We start from the raw sequence: 14,099 nt of genomic DNA, 5'->3' as shown, positions 1-14,099 counted from the left end.
TAATTGGGCCATAAATAAATGGGCCTACATAATAATATTGGGCCTAAGTAAATGGACCTGGGCCGAGTTCCGTCTCTTTCTGGAAGCTTAAGAAAACAAGTTTAGGTCTGGACCTCTAGAATTAATTGTTTAGAGAGAGAAAGAGCGAGAGATGGGAGGGAAAGGAAAAAAGAGGAGAGAGAAAAATTACCTAGCTGCTCACGGCGGACCGGCGAGACTTCCGCCGCCGCCTGATCGTTCGAAGCAAGATGATGTTCCTTCTACGCTCCGTATCCTCATGAACTACACTTCTCCTTCTCCCCATGGTAAAAATTAGAACGAATAGAATCGATTTTGGTGTGTGTGTGTGTGTGTGTTGTTGTGATTTCTTCTCTGTGACTGTTTGTTTTGTAATGTTCTTCCTTCAGATTCTACTAAACAAGTCGTAGAGAAGAAGGAAAAGCTTAAGAAAGCTGAAGTAGTTGTTCCTGCAACGGTATAGTTTTCTAACTTGGGGTTTTGTAATTTAGAGATATTAATTTGACTCTTGTGCTATAGAACAACTTTAAAATGATATGAATTGATTAATGTTGAGGGAAGTTTCAATTAGAATTAGAAATGTGTTGGATTAAAAAGCTGAGGGTACACAACCTTGTGTGATCAGGAGAGTGATGGAGATGATAGTGTGGTGGAGAAGAAGAAGAAAAAGAGGAAGAGAAATCAAATGACGGATCTTCGTTTTGAAAACGAACTTGCAGAGATTGATGGTCGGTCTAAAAGGAAAGAACGCAAGAAGAAGTAAGCCTTATTCATTTCTCTTAAATGGCTAAATCTTTGTTGGTCATGTGTTTGTGTTTAATGACTGTTCTACTTTGATGCAGGTATTGGGAGGCCAAGAAGCAAAAGAAGAATAAAGGAAAGACTGAAGATACCCTCCGTGAAAACTTCCCCAAGCATGAACAGATAAGATTTGGTGATGTTGTGCAAGCTCCACTTAAGTTGGCTGTTGTTCCGAAGGTATATAGTCTTGCTATTGTTTGTTAGGAAAACTCAGGAAAGAGATTGTGCTATTGGTTCAAATGATTATATGTATGTTAATTTGGCAGGCAAGAAAGTCTACTCTAAGTGCTTCCCAGGAGAGGCTGCGATTACAAGCCATCGATGCTTACAGATCACGCAAGGGATGGACCGCTAGACCAGGTGTTCCGATTCCTGCCGTGATGATGCAATAAGATATGCCATGAATGTACTCTTTTTTTTTTTTGTTTACAGTGCGACTTATCTGCTTTATTGTACTAGGTGACTGTAAAATTATACAATATCGTGTCGTGTTCATCGGATTCTAATATATGTGATAGTTGAGTCATCCCAAGATCTATAAAGGCAGATTATTTATTACATGGAACGTTATTGGTGTCTTGTTCCACCTTTATTGAGAATGTTACCAAAACTCATGGAGGCACTATAAAAGTATGGAAAGTATTCTGGTTAAGTACTCAAGTGCTTGTCCTCGGGATTGCACAGAGATGGAGTCCTCCATCGACATGAAGAGTAAGCATTCTCTTGTAATACACCTTGCTGTTCTCATCAGCCATTTTGAAGCGAAAGAAGTGAAGAAGTGCCATTGATACTATCTTCATCTGCCGGTATGCGAAATCCTTGCCAAGACAGATTCTTGGACCAGCCTACATACATAGCCAAAGAAATAAAACATCTCAGGTATTAGAAAATAATACCTTACTCTTGATCCCTTAGTTTGTCAGCAAGAGTGTACAAACATGAAAGCTTATGAATTTGAATGGTGATTCGGGTTGGAATAAGCCGTCCTTGAGCCATCTCTCTGGCTTGAATTCTTCAGCATCTTGACCCCAAATGTAAGTCATCCTACCCATTGCATAGGCTATGTAGTAGATATTATCCCCTTTGCTCACTCTATGTCCATCTGGAAGAACGTCATCATTTTCTGCACACCTCATGTCCTTTGGGAGGACCAAGAAAGATTAAGAAAAATCTTAAAATGTTCACTCACAGAAGAGTCTCTTAAAGACTGGTTATTTTACCACAGGCACAGGAGGGTAGAGCCTCAAGGTCTCAGACAAGGCTGCATGGAGGTAGTGCATCTCATCAAGAGCCTCTTCGTTAATACTTTCAACGAAACCATTTACATCGGTCGTTTTCTCGTGACTAAATGTCACATCTCTGATTTCTTGTACGATTTTCTCCTGAACAAGTGGGTTTTTGCAGAGCATGTACAAGAACCAAGAGAGTAGTGCAGCGGTTGTGTCCTTACCAGCAATCATGAAGTTCAGAATTATATCCCTCAGGTACTTATCATTCATGTTCTCCGGATCTTTCTCACTCTCCACTAGGAATCTCGATAGTATGTCCTCTCTAACAACCTAAACATTTTTCAAAAGGTTTAACCAACAGTAAATGCAATCTTTAACAAGATAAAGCTTAATAGAACTACTCACAGTGTTCTGTTCCTTAGCAAGCTCTTTCCTTTTAGTGGTAATGAGACTATAGACAAATTTATCTATAGTAGCAATGCTCTTCTTGAGCTTAGATTGTGATCCAATGTTGAAAAACCATTTCAGCTTCCAAAGAGGATCGATGAATCTGGAACTAGTTGCAACGTTACCTTCATCAAAAGCTTCCATAAACTCTTGCCCTTCTTTGCTAAACCCATCCAAACATTTTAACTCCACACCAAACCCAACTTTAAAGATGGAGTCCAGTGTACATCTCATCAACAAATCCTACATCAATACAAAACGGCATCCTTGAGTTTCCAAATTTGGAAATAATGAGTCTTGTTTTGTTTCGAAACTTACTTGAGCATCAAAAGCTTTTCCAGAGAGAGCAAACTCCGAGACAAAACCAACAAGCTTAGATGCATTTCTCCTAAAAACAGAGCAGCTAAAATCTCTTAAAACTCTAGTAGAGAACTCAAAGCTCGAAAGCTTCCTCTGTTGTCTCCATTTCTCTCCATCAACAGCAAAGATCCCATGTCCTAGAAGATCCGCCATATTCTCTCTACTACTGTGTCCTTTACTATAGTTATCGAATCTTGTCTTGAGAATATGCTCCACGTTACGAGGATCTGCAGTTAATATCTCGCTCTGTCCTGGACTCAAAAACCTGTAAGTCGGCTTCTCTCTCGCGATCTCTGTCTCGTAATCGTATAACTCGTCGCTGTGGAAGAGAAGATCAAAGACCGTGGCATGCACTGGAGCATATCTCTTGTCGTTTCTTGATTTCCCGGTAAAGATTCTGATCATAAGATAGATAGTGAAACACAAAACGATGAAGATCGTTGTTGCTACTGTAATAGCTATGCTCGTCAAAATCTCCATTTTCTTTTCTTACTTCGAAGTCAACGATAGTATCTGAAAGTACAAAGAGACAAAAGGTACCGTAGAGAATAAAATATTTAACGGCGAAGAAGATGATCGAAAACAAAACAAAACTGGGCCACCGATAAAATATCATTGGGCCTAAGATTATATATGTATAGGCCTTGTAAAGCCCATTAGAACCTTCTTTCTACGTAGAGGGTTAAAGACTTGACCGTGTGTTGTTTGGTTTGTTCATCGTTTGCGTATTTCCCAGTTCATAAGATTTCATCAAATTTCTTCAATTCGCTGGATTTGATTTCGATTTTGATTCGAATCTTCTCGACATGAGTTATATATACGAGCACAACATGGTGCGTGAAACCAATTTTGCCTTCTTGATGTTTTTTTGTTTTTTGTTTGATTAAACTCGGAAGTGATGATCGATTTTATTGTTTATTGCTTAGATATGAGTTTCCTCAGAGGTATAATTGATTCGTTTAGCTCTATTCTCAACGAAGAATCTAAGAAAGATCCTAGTGTTTCATCATCATCAACTTCTTCTGAGTCCATGAATGGTATCGATGGAGTTCCGGTTACTAACGAACGAATTGCGTATAAGCTTAAAGGATACTTCGATTTAGCGAAAGAGGAAATCGCTAAAGGGGTTAGAGCAGAAGAGTGGGGTTTACATGATGATGCTCTTCTTCATTATAGAAATGCTCAAAGGATCATGAATGAAGCTACTTCTACTCCTTCTCCTTCGTATATTAGTTCCAGGTTTTGATAAGTTTGTTTTGACTTATATATGTTATGTTGAAAAATAAAGTTGTAGTGATGATGATTTGTTGAATGATATGGTAGTGAAAAGGAGAAGGTGAGATCGTACCGAGAGAAGATTTCAAATTGGCAAAATCAAGTATCTGAGAGATTGCAAGCTTTGGGTAAGCGTACAGGTGATAAAGTTTTAAATTTTTGACCTTTTTTGCATATTAATATGAAGAAGCACAAGTGAATTCACACTAATGGTTGTTTGTTTTACTTGTTTCTGTCATCAATGGTGTTCATATTTTAGGTGTTGGAATGTCTGAGAATAAGGTAATGTATTGCTTCTTTTTTGTTCATAAATGTTGGAAGGAGAATGTGATGTTTGTAGATTATTAGTGATATGTTTCTGTATTGGTATTGATTGCTTAACATAATTCATTTTTAAGGCATTAATTGTATACTTCAATTCTTTTTTTGATTCTTTGTTATGTAGAGGACGGTGGCATATCCTTCTTCAGCTTCAGTTTCCTCTACAGCGTCAAGGTATAGGAAAACTTTATCGCAAAAGACTCCGGTTGCCAGAGGTGGCGTTGCAACGCCAAGGAACCCTAAAGATGCTGCTGCAAGCCCAAAACCTGTGAAAGAATCTGGAAATGTCTATGATGATAAGTTGGTTGAGATGATAAATACAACAATAGTGGATAGAAGCCCATCTGTGAAATGGGATGATGTCGGTGAGTGTCAATGTTATGCTCTTCTTCTTGTTTTTCCTTTTCGGCGCAGTATGTGGAAACAAGCTTATGCTTAATTATTGCAGCTGGACTTAATGGAGCTAAACAAGCTTTGTTGGAGATGGTAATTTTACCGGCAAAACGAAGAGATTTGTTCACTGGTCTCCGAAGACCAGCGAGAGGTAACATTTCAAGCTTGGTTTCTTCTTTATCTTCTCCATTGCCGTCCTTGGTAAAGTAACTTCTTTGTTAGGTCTGCTTCTCTTTGGGCCACCTGGCAATGGGAAAACAATGCTTGCCAAGGCAGTCGCTTCTGAGTCACAGGCAACATTTTTCAATGTCTCAGCATCTTCTTTGACATCAAAATGGGTGTGTGCTTATTCTGTCACTGTACTGTCTTTTGTAATAACTAACAAGGCTTGTTGAATTTATTTGTCAATTCGAATAGACAAACTGACTTTACTGTATTGATTCAGGTGGGTGAGGCTGAAAAGCTAGTTAAAACGCTGTTTCAAGTTGCAATATCCAGACAACCGTCTGTTATATTTATGGATGAAGTATGCACACTTTTTCCTTTTTCTGTCTTATATGGGAAGAACTACTCTTACCAGAGTTCTAGATAATACCATATAAGTTGTATTTGACTGAAGACCTAAAGATCCCTGAAAAAGGATCTTTTTCATATCAACATATTGTCACTTGGAGATCTGAATATGTTTTTGCTCTGGTTATCAGATAGATAGTATAATGTCAACAAGGTCAACCAGTGAGAATGAAGCAAGCAGAAGGCTGAAATCAGAATTTCTTATCCAGTTTGATGGTGTGACTTCTAATCCTGATGATTTGGTGATTATCATTGGTATGATTTCTGCTAAATCAGTCCACATCAAACTCAATCTTCATTCTGTTTAACATCTCGGAGTATCAGTTTACATATAGTCTGTTTTCCTTTCCTAAAAATTTACTTTGATGTAATGTTTTGCAGGAGCTACTAACAAGCCACAGGAGTTGGATGATGCAGTGCTTAGGAGATTGGTAAGAACATTATTGTCATCAGAATTTTTCTTGTCCACCAATTGCTAGGAAAGTATCTGGTTATATGATTTGATTTTATCACTTTGTTAGGTGAAGAGAATATATGTACCATTGCCGGATTCCAACGTCAGAAAACTACTTTTTAAAACTAAATTAAAGTGCCAGCCTCACTCGTTATCCGATGGCGACATTGATAAAATCGTCAAAGAAACCGAAGGCAAGCTCTATAGACTTTGTATAAAAAAACACAGATTCATAAGTCAAGTAACTGATAAGCGTAAGCTATCCCTATGTTACAGGATACTCAGGAAGCGATCTCCAAGCATTGTGTGAAGAAGCTGCAATGATGCCAATCAGAGAACTCGGTGCAAATATTCTAACGATCCAAGCAAATAAAGTACTAAATTTCTCAGTCTCTCAAATTAATGTTGAAGTGTGTTTGAGTTTAAAAGGTTTGATCAACAGATGTGTCCATGTAACAGGTAAGATCTCTACGATATGATGATTTTCGGAAATCAATGGCAGTGATCAGACCAAGCTTGAGTAAAAGCAAATGGGAAGAGCTTGAACGTTGGAACTCAGAGTTTGGCTCTAATTGAATTTCTTCTTGGATTGTTTGTTTCTGTTGTAAATCTTAGGTAGTTGTACTTTTTTTTTTTTTTTTCTCATAAGTGAAATATTGTATTAAAGAAACGAGACATACAAACTGGACTACAAAAGCCCGATTACAGATGTTAACAAGATCTAACAGACCCAAAAGAGAATTGTCGACGCAAGAAGAAAACTTCATTTTGACTCCATCGATTACAACGTGTCAACAACATAACACGTGTTAGACGAGTAACCAAAGTATTCTGATAACATCTTTCGTCGTCCGAGCATCAATTCCGGTAAAGAATCACCACAGATAATGAAATCAGTCATGGATTTTTTTGGGAATTTATCGGGATAAACTAATTGAAGCTCCACAAAGAGATAACAGCTCAAAGCTATGGTAATAAACGTCGGAAACCACTTCATTTCTTCAACACAAATTGCAATTCTCTAAATCAAAATCTGTAATCATCAGTTTAAAGGAAACACGCCGGCTCATAAGCATCAAAGCGACAAATCGCTTAAACTAATTTAACCAACACATCCTAAAACTTATTAAAAGGAAATAAACGAAAGATGCTGAAGGTAGTTGTACTTATATGATGTAGAGTTCAAAAAACAGAACAAAACAATTAAAATGTTATATACTCTTCAAAAAAGAAGAGATGGGTAATGTGATTGTCGAGTAGCAGTTTCGAAATTTAGAGAGAGCGTAGAGGGTACAATCGTCATGTTAGTATAAAAGTGAAACTCGGAATTAAAAACTACGAAACGCTGCGTATTGAATGGGTCTGTTACTTCTGCAGGGACTTAGAATTTCAAATTTAGTTTATCTCCGCTCTCTTTCTCTCTCGAACTTCCTCTGAAAACTAAGGCTCTTGCTCTTGCTTTCTCGCCGTCGTCTGAGTCGTTAGCAGTACGGTGATCGGAAAAATGAGTAAGAAATCGACAGAATCTGACGCTGGCAATACTGAGAAGCAATGGTCCCTGGCAGATTTCGAGATCGGGAGACCACTTGGAAAAGGCAAATTTGGCAGAGTCTATCTCGCCCGAGAAGCCAAGGTACTCGTTTCCTTTCGATTATGTTGTAATTGTTAGATTGGGGTAGAAATTTCGTTCAGTTTGAGCTTTTACTGTCATCGAAACCCTAATTTTATGAATCAATTGCTGTTTTGGTTGAATTTGGGATATAGAGCAAGTACATAGTGGCGCTGAAAGTCATATTCAAGGAACAGATAGAGAAGTATAAAATTCATCATCAGCTTAGGAGAGAAATGGAGATCCAAACGAGTTTAAGGCACCCAAATATCTTGCGTCTTTTTGGTTGGTTCCATGACAATGAGAGGATTTTCTTGATTCTCGAGTATGCTCATGGTGGTGAGCTCTATGGTGTGCTCAAACAGAATGGTCATCTTACTGAACAACAAGCCGCCACTGTGAGTCTCTCTCTCGCTCCCTCTCCCCTTTTAATCCCAATTTTGCCTGAAATGTTCACTTTGTTGCAATGTTGGTTGTGCAATGCTTCTCAATTGATTCTTGTGATGAAACTGATGGCTTTTCCTTTATTTCAGTACATTGCAAGTCTCAGTCAGGCACTGGCCTATTGTCATGGCAAATGTGTGATTCATAGAGACATCAAACCTGAAAATTTGTTGCTCGATCATGAGGTATGTGTGTATGGTTATAGTTTTTGCATTGAGAACTCAGGATATGCATCATTGGTATTGTCATATACTTGCAGGGGAGATTGAAAATTGCTGACTTTGGATGGTCAGTTCAGTCAAGTAACAAGAGGAAAACAATGTGTGGAACCTTGGATTACTTAGCACCTGAGATGGTAGAAAATAGAGATCATGATTATGCAGTTGATAACTGGACCTTAGGCATACTGTGTTACGAGTTTCTCTACGGTAACCCTCCATTCGAAGCCGAGAGTCAAAAAGATACATTCAAGAGGTAAGAAAAGACTAGACTTTTTATCTTTTGTAGAAAATTACAGAAGCTCAGCTCCTGATGACGTTTTGTATTCACTGTCATGCAGAATTCTTAAGATTGATCTGAGTTTTCCTCTTACACCGAATGTTTCAGAAGAAGCCAAAAATCTTATCAGTCAGGTACACACCCAACCAAGCTAAAGCATACCCACAACGACTCTCTTGCTTGACTAGTTATTAAGCATTAACATATAGTTGTTTTAAATCTTTTGCAGCTTCTTGTTAAGGATCCCTCCAAACGACTCTCTATTGAGAAGATCATGCAACATCCATGGATTGTCAAGAACGCAGATCCGAAAGGTGTGTGTGCCTCAATTGATATTTGATGTATTCTCTCCCAATCTCAGGAGTCAGGACAAGTAGCTTATATGTAATTTAATGTTATGAGACTAATGTCTTAGAAGTTTAGCAAAAGCACTTTCCATGTGATATATTATCTCATTTCAGCACAATATAATCTTAGCTAAAATTCGTGTCTCGATATTTTTTTGTGATTTGACTTCTTCTAACATCTAACACAGAAAGATCCTTAGATTGAAACTAAAAACATCATTTGAACCTCGACAACATTTCTATGTTTCTAAACACCTGGTGAAAACAAAGACAAGTACTCCTCATCGTCGTCTTCACCCCTTAAAGCTGTGTCAGTAATGGTAGTGTCGGTACTGCAACTGCTAGTGCTCTTCTCATCAGAAACTCGGGGCAGTGTAATTCCCATGACTGAAACAGAATGCTTCTGGTCATCTCCATCTTTGCAAGGCACAACCGATCTAACAGCTGTTTCCACGGTTAACGGGCTAAACCCGGCATTCTCATGTGAGTTAGTAGTATCAACTGGATGCTTCTTCTTCATACCTCTATGCATGTGCTTATCGCAGTACTTCTGACCAGACAAAACATCTTTGCTGCATCTCCACTTCTTCCCATCTGTTCTTCGGCACCTTCCTGGTTCATTGTCTGTTTCAACTCCTTGTAAACGAAAACAACCACGTTCTACAACGAAGAAGCAAGATATAAGACCCAGAAGGTCATGTCTGAAAATCCCTATGAAATGACGATAAGCCAAGGTTGCAAAGGTAAAATACCTTGAAGAACAGTGTCTGGAGAAAAGTGGATACCATGAAACAAACCACCATTAACATTCATATTCTTCCATTCTCTGCTTCTTGCAATTATATCATTCTTCCTGTTGCTTGAGAATTTTGCAGCTTCTAAGCATTTATCAGATACCTCAGGGAAGAACTTTTGAACCGAAGGTTTGCTCTCATCACCTAGTAATGAAATAATGGAACCTGGTCAATCCATGGAGCAATGAAGAAATGAATTCTATAGATATTTTTCTGTTGTGAGTATGATGGTATCATGATACCTTGAAGAGGAACAACTCCAACACACATACTCGCCTCTTTTTCATTAATAAAGTCATCATAACTCATCTCCATGTTCTTTCTGCCGTGACTCACACTTTTGTTTGTGAATTCAGAGATCACTAAAGACGGACGAATGACATTTTCACAGGATCTGGCACTAGGCAGTGAAGCAATGGTAACTACCTGCGCATTACTAGAACCCGAGATTGTCCCATGAAGATGACTCTGACTCTCGTTATACCTATCCAAACCATAAGTGTTGTCGTATTTGGTTGATGATGAAGCAACCTCAGAAGAAGATTCCACAAGCTTTCTTGAACGTTTACGACCTCTATGCATGTGCCGTTCACAGTACTTCTCGAATAGAAGGACCGTGTTGCTACAGCGCCATTTCTTCCCATCTGTTCTCCTGCACCTAGTTGGTTCAGTTTCCAACGTGTCGATATGGGTTACTCCCTTGTTACTCAACACTGCAACTCAATCCCCAATAGGCACAAAATCAAATTCAGTCAACAGAAGTTTGTTGTGTATGTAAATCTTTTAACTTCTCCAACTCAGAACCCAAAAGCCAAAAACATGTTCAGGAAGTTAAATAAGCACAATAAAACCCATCAAGCATTTCCACAACAATACCCCAAACTTTACAACTGTTGAATCAGAACATAAACTTCTCTAGATTCTGAGGTCCAAGACTTGTCGTTATGTTGTCTAAAATCTTCTAAATTGTGTCTTTTTCTTACCCTAGCTCAACTATCACGCATATACTCCTAAGAATTTCTTGAAAAGAAAACTCGAATGTCAAATTACTTACGAGAAGAAGAGTGATAGTTGTAATTGGAGGAAGAAGAGAGAGCAAGACTGTTCCAAATAGGCACCACGAGATGATGAGGCACACGGAGACCAGCCTCTATGTATCTATACACCAAAGCTTGCATCCGAAACTCCATTAACTGCGCCGCCTTCATCCACGGCCACTTATTCCTCATCCTCTCCTCCTCAACCTCCTCCTGCTCCATTTTAGGGCTCTGCATCTTCATAACAAAAATTGGATTTTTGGGGAAGCTTTATTCAATTCCAAGAAAAAGGAGACAGCTTTTGAAACTAGCGACACAGAGAAGCAAAAACCCACCTCCCAAGAAGAAAAAGCTTTAACAACAAAACCAAACAGATACTAAAATCTCTTGCTCTGCTCGCTACTGTTCAATAGAGAGAGAAAGAGTAAAAGAAAAACAGAGGAAAGACGAAGAGGCGAGTGTGAAGAGATTTAAAGGCAGTTGTCAGGTTTCTGACAAATGCGTCAGCGTTTTTCAGCCTTATTTGAATACTTTTCGGACAATAAAAAAAGTTGAGTTTCCCTCTTTAAACAATGCCACAGAGAGACTGTTAACTCCTCTGTCCAGCTGCTCCACTATACATCATTACATCTCCACGTTCTTATTCCTCTATATGGGCCCATCTTATCATAAAAGGCCCATTACTACTACTCCATTAAGTTGGGCTCTACTCTTCTTCTTTTTTTTTTTTTTTTTGCTTTAATGATTCAAAATTTGTTGCTTCTCATTGGCCTTTACTTATAACATTTCTCTTTCACCTGATGCCTTTTCATCTTGGTCACATTTTTGTATTTCTAAAATCTATATTTTTCAGTAGGCAGGAAAATAAAAACAGAGCAAAATACTTTATTTTTATTTATAGTATATAAGGAAAGTTTGATCATGTAATGCTTGTATCATATACTCACTCACTAGTGGTTTTTTAAATATTGTCCACACGTGTAAAGTAATGCTTTAACAGCTCTAAAAATTCCTATAATGGGAAGCAGTGATTCAATATTGGTCCTCACCGAATTGTGGATAATTCTATTTATATGTAGAACATGAACGTCGGCAACCGAAATAAATATATAGAATTTGAATCATACATATTATACTGTAGATGATTACATAATATCAATACTTTTATATTTATATGTATTGGTCTTTATATATTGTTTTCTACTATACGAAATGTCAGGTTTGAATCATTGTTGAGTAAGATACATATTGTATTGGTCACTACACCAATCCACAAACAATTTATGGTATATAAAACATTTTCGATAACAAAATAGATAGCATTACTGAATACACTGACCACCACATATAAAACTCGACACTATTGATCAATTTAGATGAAGAAAACGAGAAACAATCTCCAGTGTTTTATTTAGGCCAAACAAATATCTAAGAGTAAAAAGAAGCCCAAATCTCTAATTTTTTGGTGTAATATAAACAACAAGACAATTAAATGGAATGGCCTCTTTTCTTCTTCCAGCTATGTCCGAAAAAGAACACATGGCCCCAATCCAACCCAACTCACTTCTTATAAACAACACACATTTCAAAAATATAAAGGCAAAATTAACTCTAGTCAAATACTCTAACCTAACCATGATCAAAATTTAACCGTGGTTAACAATCATCCTTCTCTTTTAACTTCATCTCTCTTCTCACTCAGTCTTCTCCACTTCCTCTGCTCCACACTGACACTTGAAAAAACTCAAAACCGTCTCATCATGGCGGCGTCACAGACATTCTCACTCCTCGCCTTCACTTTCTCCCTCCTCGCCTTTGCTTCCACCGTGAGTAGCCACAACATCACTCAAATCCTCGCTGATTCTCCAGATTACTCTTCCTTCAACAGCTACCTTTCTCAGACGAAGCTCGCCGACGAGATCAACAGCCGCACGACGATTACAGTTCTCGTCCTTAACAATGGCGCAATGTCTGCTCTCGCCGGAAAACATCCACTCTCCGTTATTAAAAGCGCTTTAAGCCTCCTCGTCCTCCTCGATTACTACGATCCACAAAAACTCCACAAGATCTCCAAAGGCACAACTCTCTCCACCACACTTTACCAAACCACCGGAAACGCTCCCGGAAACCTAGGATTCGTCAACATCACCGATCTTAAAGGAGGCAAAGTCGGATTTGGCTCCGCCGCTTCAGGTTCCAAACTCGATTCATCTTACACCAAATCCGTTAAACAAATCCCTTACAACATCTCAATCCTCGAGATTGATGCTCCGATCATCGCTCCCGGAGTTTTAACCGCTCCTGCTCCTTCCGCCTCCTTGTCAAACATCACCGGATTACTCGAAAAAGCCGGTTGCAAAACCTTTGCTAATTTGCTTGTCTCAAGTGGAGTACTCAAGACTTACGAATCCGCCGTTGAAAAAGGCTTGACGGTTTTTGCACCGTCCGATGAAGCTTTTAAAGCTGAAGGTGTACCAGATCTGACGAAGCTCACACAAGCTGAGGTAGTCTCGCTCTTAGAGTATCACGCCCTCGCTGAGTATAAACCTAAAGGCTCATTGAAGACTAACAAGAACAATATCTCCACGTTAGCCACTAACGGCGCCGGAAAATTCGATCTAACGACCTCTACCTCCGGCGACGAAGTTATTCTCCACACCGGCGTTGCTCCGTCGAGACTCGCGGACACTGTGCTCGACGCGACTCCGGTTGTGATATTCACTGTGGATAATGTCCTTCTCCCTGCTGAGCTATTCGGAAAATCTAAATCTCCATCTCCGGCACCGGCGCCTGAGCCAGTTACCGCACCGACACCATCTCCAGCGGATGCACCTTCACCCACCGCAGCTTCACCACCGGCACCTCCGACGGACGAGTCACCGGAAAGTGCTCCTTCAGACTCGCCAACAGGTTCAGCGAACAGTAAGTCAGCTAACGCAGCGGTTGGCGTGAGCACACCGTCGTTGTTCACCGCATTGGTCACGATCGCCGCCATAGCCGTCTCCGTGTCTCTCTGCTCTTAAAACCTTTCGTAATTACGCAGGCTGCCACTCCCTTTGTTTATTTTTAATTTAATTATCTTTTCAATTTTTATTTTTGTGGTTATGTGTTGTTGAGTTTGAAAACATGGGATTAGTGAGTGAGGTTTTATTTAAATCGTTTGTTAATCACATTTTCATTATTGCTTTCAGTGTTGATCTGATAGTATCTTGTTGAGATCTTTGGCTTTCACTTATTTAACTTCTTTTCCATTTTTGGATAAAGTGCTTTTTCTTCTAATAATTTTGGTACCGACAAATAATGCATCAAACTAGAAGTTTACTGTTTACCTTTATCAGTTGATGGTAATTAAAATTCTTAAAAACTCCTTAAAATTTTAAATTATTATCGCTACTTGGAACTACTTTATAACTTTCTTTTGTCCAAGAACTACTTTATGATTATAACATCAAATATTAAGGCTTAGAATTTCATGTTTTCTCTCGTGTAGTGAATTTGA

The 14,099-nt window shown here is 38.8% G+C and overlaps 6 protein-coding genes across 13 annotated transcripts; 4 read left to right on the top strand and 2 right to left on the bottom strand.

Moving 5' to 3' along the window:
• The first annotated feature begins 117 nt into the window (after nucleotides 1-117).
• AT2G45520 (coiled-coil protein) lies at nucleotides 118-1,375 on the top strand. The gene is made up of 5 exons (NM_130114.4): nucleotides 118-305; nucleotides 408-475; nucleotides 644-777; nucleotides 861-996; nucleotides 1,086-1,375. Exons 1-5 carry the CDS (start codon nucleotides 152-154, stop codon nucleotides 1,209-1,211), a joined length of 618 nt encoding a protein of 205 aa, NP_566044.1. The 5' UTR covers nucleotides 118-151; the 3' UTR covers nucleotides 1,212-1,375.
• CYP704A2 (cytochrome P450, family 704, subfamily A, polypeptide 2) lies at nucleotides 1,248-3,397 on the bottom strand. Its single transcript, NM_130113.3, has 5 exons — nucleotides 2,814-3,397; nucleotides 2,454-2,738; nucleotides 2,040-2,378; nucleotides 1,758-1,958; nucleotides 1,248-1,664 (listed from the first exon to the last, which is right to left on the bottom strand). Exons 1-5 carry the CDS (start codon nucleotides 3,333-3,335, stop codon nucleotides 1,476-1,478), a joined length of 1,536 nt encoding a protein of 511 aa, NP_182075.1. The 5' UTR covers nucleotides 3,336-3,397; the 3' UTR covers nucleotides 1,248-1,475.
• Nucleotides 3,398-3,553: 156 nt separating this feature from the next.
• On the top strand, nucleotides 3,554-7,068 carry AT2G45500 (AAA-type ATPase family protein). 5 transcript variants are annotated; one of them, NM_001084594.2, is made up of 13 exons: nucleotides 3,554-3,688; nucleotides 3,782-4,094; nucleotides 4,179-4,258; nucleotides 4,390-4,412; nucleotides 4,576-4,816; nucleotides 4,900-4,995; nucleotides 5,067-5,182; nucleotides 5,290-5,370; nucleotides 5,549-5,672; nucleotides 5,799-5,848; nucleotides 5,939-6,065; nucleotides 6,148-6,245; nucleotides 6,331-7,068. In NM_001084594.2, exons 2-13 carry the CDS (start codon nucleotides 3,784-3,786, stop codon nucleotides 6,445-6,447), a joined length of 1,464 nt encoding a protein of 487 aa, NP_001078063.1. In that variant the 5' UTR covers nucleotides 3,554-3,688; nucleotides 3,782-3,783; the 3' UTR covers nucleotides 6,448-7,068. The 5 variants fall into 5 exon arrangements, with proteins under 5 accessions (NP_001078063.1, NP_182074.4, NP_001323444.1 ...); NM_130112.5 differs by having other exon boundaries at nucleotides 4,179-4,270; NM_001337136.1 differs by having other exon boundaries at nucleotides 4,179-4,412.
• Nucleotides 7,069-7,204: 136 nt separating this feature from the next.
• AUR3 (ataurora3) lies at nucleotides 7,205-8,911 on the top strand. Of its 2 annotated transcripts, none has more exons than NM_130111.4 (6): nucleotides 7,205-7,504; nucleotides 7,636-7,878; nucleotides 8,014-8,109; nucleotides 8,184-8,398; nucleotides 8,484-8,556; nucleotides 8,652-8,884. In NM_130111.4, the coding sequence occupies exons 1-6, from the start codon at nucleotides 7,376-7,378 to the stop codon at nucleotides 8,760-8,762; spliced, it is 867 nt and encodes a 288-aa protein (NP_182073.1). In that variant the 5' UTR covers nucleotides 7,205-7,375; the 3' UTR covers nucleotides 8,763-8,884. The 2 variants fall into 2 exon arrangements, with proteins under 2 accessions (NP_182073.1, NP_001323763.1); NM_001337135.1 differs by having other exon boundaries at nucleotides 7,242-7,504; nucleotides 8,632-8,911.
• Nucleotides 8,786-11,171, bottom strand: GRF9 (growth-regulating factor 9). Of its 3 annotated transcripts, NM_180107.3 has the most exons (5): nucleotides 10,936-11,171; nucleotides 10,618-10,837; nucleotides 9,806-10,276; nucleotides 9,522-9,707; nucleotides 8,887-9,429 (listed from the first exon to the last, which is right to left on the bottom strand). In NM_180107.3, the coding sequence occupies exons 2-5, from the start codon at nucleotides 10,835-10,837 to the stop codon at nucleotides 9,017-9,019; spliced, it is 1,290 nt and encodes a 429-aa protein (NP_850438.2). In that variant the 5' UTR covers nucleotides 10,936-11,171; the 3' UTR covers nucleotides 8,887-9,016. The 3 variants fall into 3 exon arrangements, with proteins under 3 accessions (NP_001324014.1, NP_850438.2, NP_001324015.1); NM_001337134.1 differs by having other exon boundaries at nucleotides 8,786-9,429; nucleotides 10,618-11,080; NM_001337133.1 differs by having other exon boundaries at nucleotides 8,887-9,707; nucleotides 10,618-11,171.
• A 926-nt stretch (nucleotides 11,172-12,097) lies between these two features.
• FLA8 (FASCICLIN-like arabinogalactan protein 8) lies at nucleotides 12,098-13,943 on the top strand. Its single transcript, NM_130109.3, has one exon. It carries the CDS (start codon nucleotides 12,361-12,363, stop codon nucleotides 13,621-13,623), a length of 1,263 nt encoding a protein of 420 aa, NP_566043.1. The 5' UTR covers nucleotides 12,098-12,360; the 3' UTR covers nucleotides 13,624-13,943.
• Nucleotides 13,944-14,099: the final 156 nt, after the last annotated feature.

This window comes from Arabidopsis thaliana, chromosome 2 (assembly GCF_000001735.4).
Source record: "Arabidopsis thaliana chromosome 2, partial sequence".
Taxonomy (NCBI): domain Eukaryota; kingdom Viridiplantae; phylum Streptophyta; class Magnoliopsida; order Brassicales; family Brassicaceae; genus Arabidopsis; species Arabidopsis thaliana.
The sequence above is the reverse complement of the archived record's forward strand: the minus strand, read 5'-3'. Positions and strand labels throughout refer to the sequence as shown.

What these genes read in the sequence shown, in the direction of transcription:
- CYP704A2 (NM_130113.3), bottom strand. Translation starts at nt 3,335, where the DNA reads ATGGAGATTTTGACGAGCATAGCTATTACAGTAGCAACAACGATCTTC. An exon ending in GAAAAGCTTTTGATGCTCAA is followed by an intron (nt 2,739 to 2,813) that starts GTAAGTTTCGAA and finishes GTATTGATGTAG; the next exon opens with GATTTGTTGATGAGATGTAC. An exon ending in TCAAATTCATAAGCTTTCAT is followed by an intron (nt 1,665 to 1,757) that starts GTTTGTACACTC and finishes CTATGTATGTAG; the next exon opens with GCTGGTCCAAGAATCTGTCT.
- AUR3 (NM_130111.4), top strand. Translation starts at nt 7,376, where the DNA reads ATGAGTAAGAAATCGACAGAATCTGACGCTGGCAATACTGAGAAGCAA. An exon ending in CTGAACAACAAGCCGCCACT is followed by an intron (nt 7,879 to 8,013) that starts GTGAGTCTCTCT and finishes CCTTTATTTCAG; the next exon opens with TACATTGCAAGTCTCAGTCA. An exon ending in CCAAAAATCTTATCAGTCAG is followed by an intron (nt 8,557 to 8,651) that starts GTACACACCCAA and finishes AATCTTTTGCAG; the next exon opens with CTTCTTGTTAAGGATCCCTC.
- FLA8 (NM_130109.3), top strand. Translation starts at nt 12,361, where the DNA reads ATGGCGGCGTCACAGACATTCTCACTCCTCGCCTTCACTTTCTCCCTC.
- AT2G45520 (NM_130114.4), top strand. Translation starts at nt 152, where the DNA reads ATGGGAGGGAAAGGAAAAAAGAGGAGAGAGAAAAATTACCTAGCTGCT. An exon ending in CACTTCTCCTTCTCCCCATG is followed by an intron (nt 306 to 407) that starts GTAAAAATTAGA and finishes TTCTTCCTTCAG; the next exon opens with ATTCTACTAAACAAGTCGTA. An exon ending in AAGTAGTTGTTCCTGCAACG is followed by an intron (nt 476 to 643) that starts GTATAGTTTTCT and finishes TTGTGTGATCAG; the next exon opens with GAGAGTGATGGAGATGATAG.
- GRF9 (NM_001337134.1), bottom strand. Translation starts at nt 10,843, where the DNA reads ATGAAGATGCAGAGCCCTAAAATGGAGCAGGAGGAGGTTGAGGAGGAG. An exon ending in CAACTATCACTCTTCTTCTC is followed by an intron (nt 10,277 to 10,617) that starts GTAAGTAATTTG and finishes ATTGAGTTGCAG; the next exon opens with TGTTGAGTAACAAGGGAGTA. An exon ending in TGGAGTTGTTCCTCTTCAAG is followed by an intron (nt 9,708 to 9,805) that starts GTATCATGATAC and finishes TTTCATTACTAG; the next exon opens with GTGATGAGAGCAAACCTTCG.
- AT2G45500 (NM_001337138.1), top strand. Translation starts at nt 3,754, where the DNA reads ATGATCGATTTTATTGTTTATTGCTTAGATATGAGTTTCCTCAGAGGT. An exon ending in CTTCTTTGACATCAAAATGG is followed by an intron (nt 5,183 to 5,289) that starts GTGTGTGCTTAT and finishes GTATTGATTCAG; the next exon opens with GTGGGTGAGGCTGAAAAGCT. An exon ending in TGATTTGGTGATTATCATTG is followed by an intron (nt 5,673 to 5,798) that starts GTATGATTTCTG and finishes AATGTTTTGCAG; the next exon opens with GAGCTACTAACAAGCCACAG.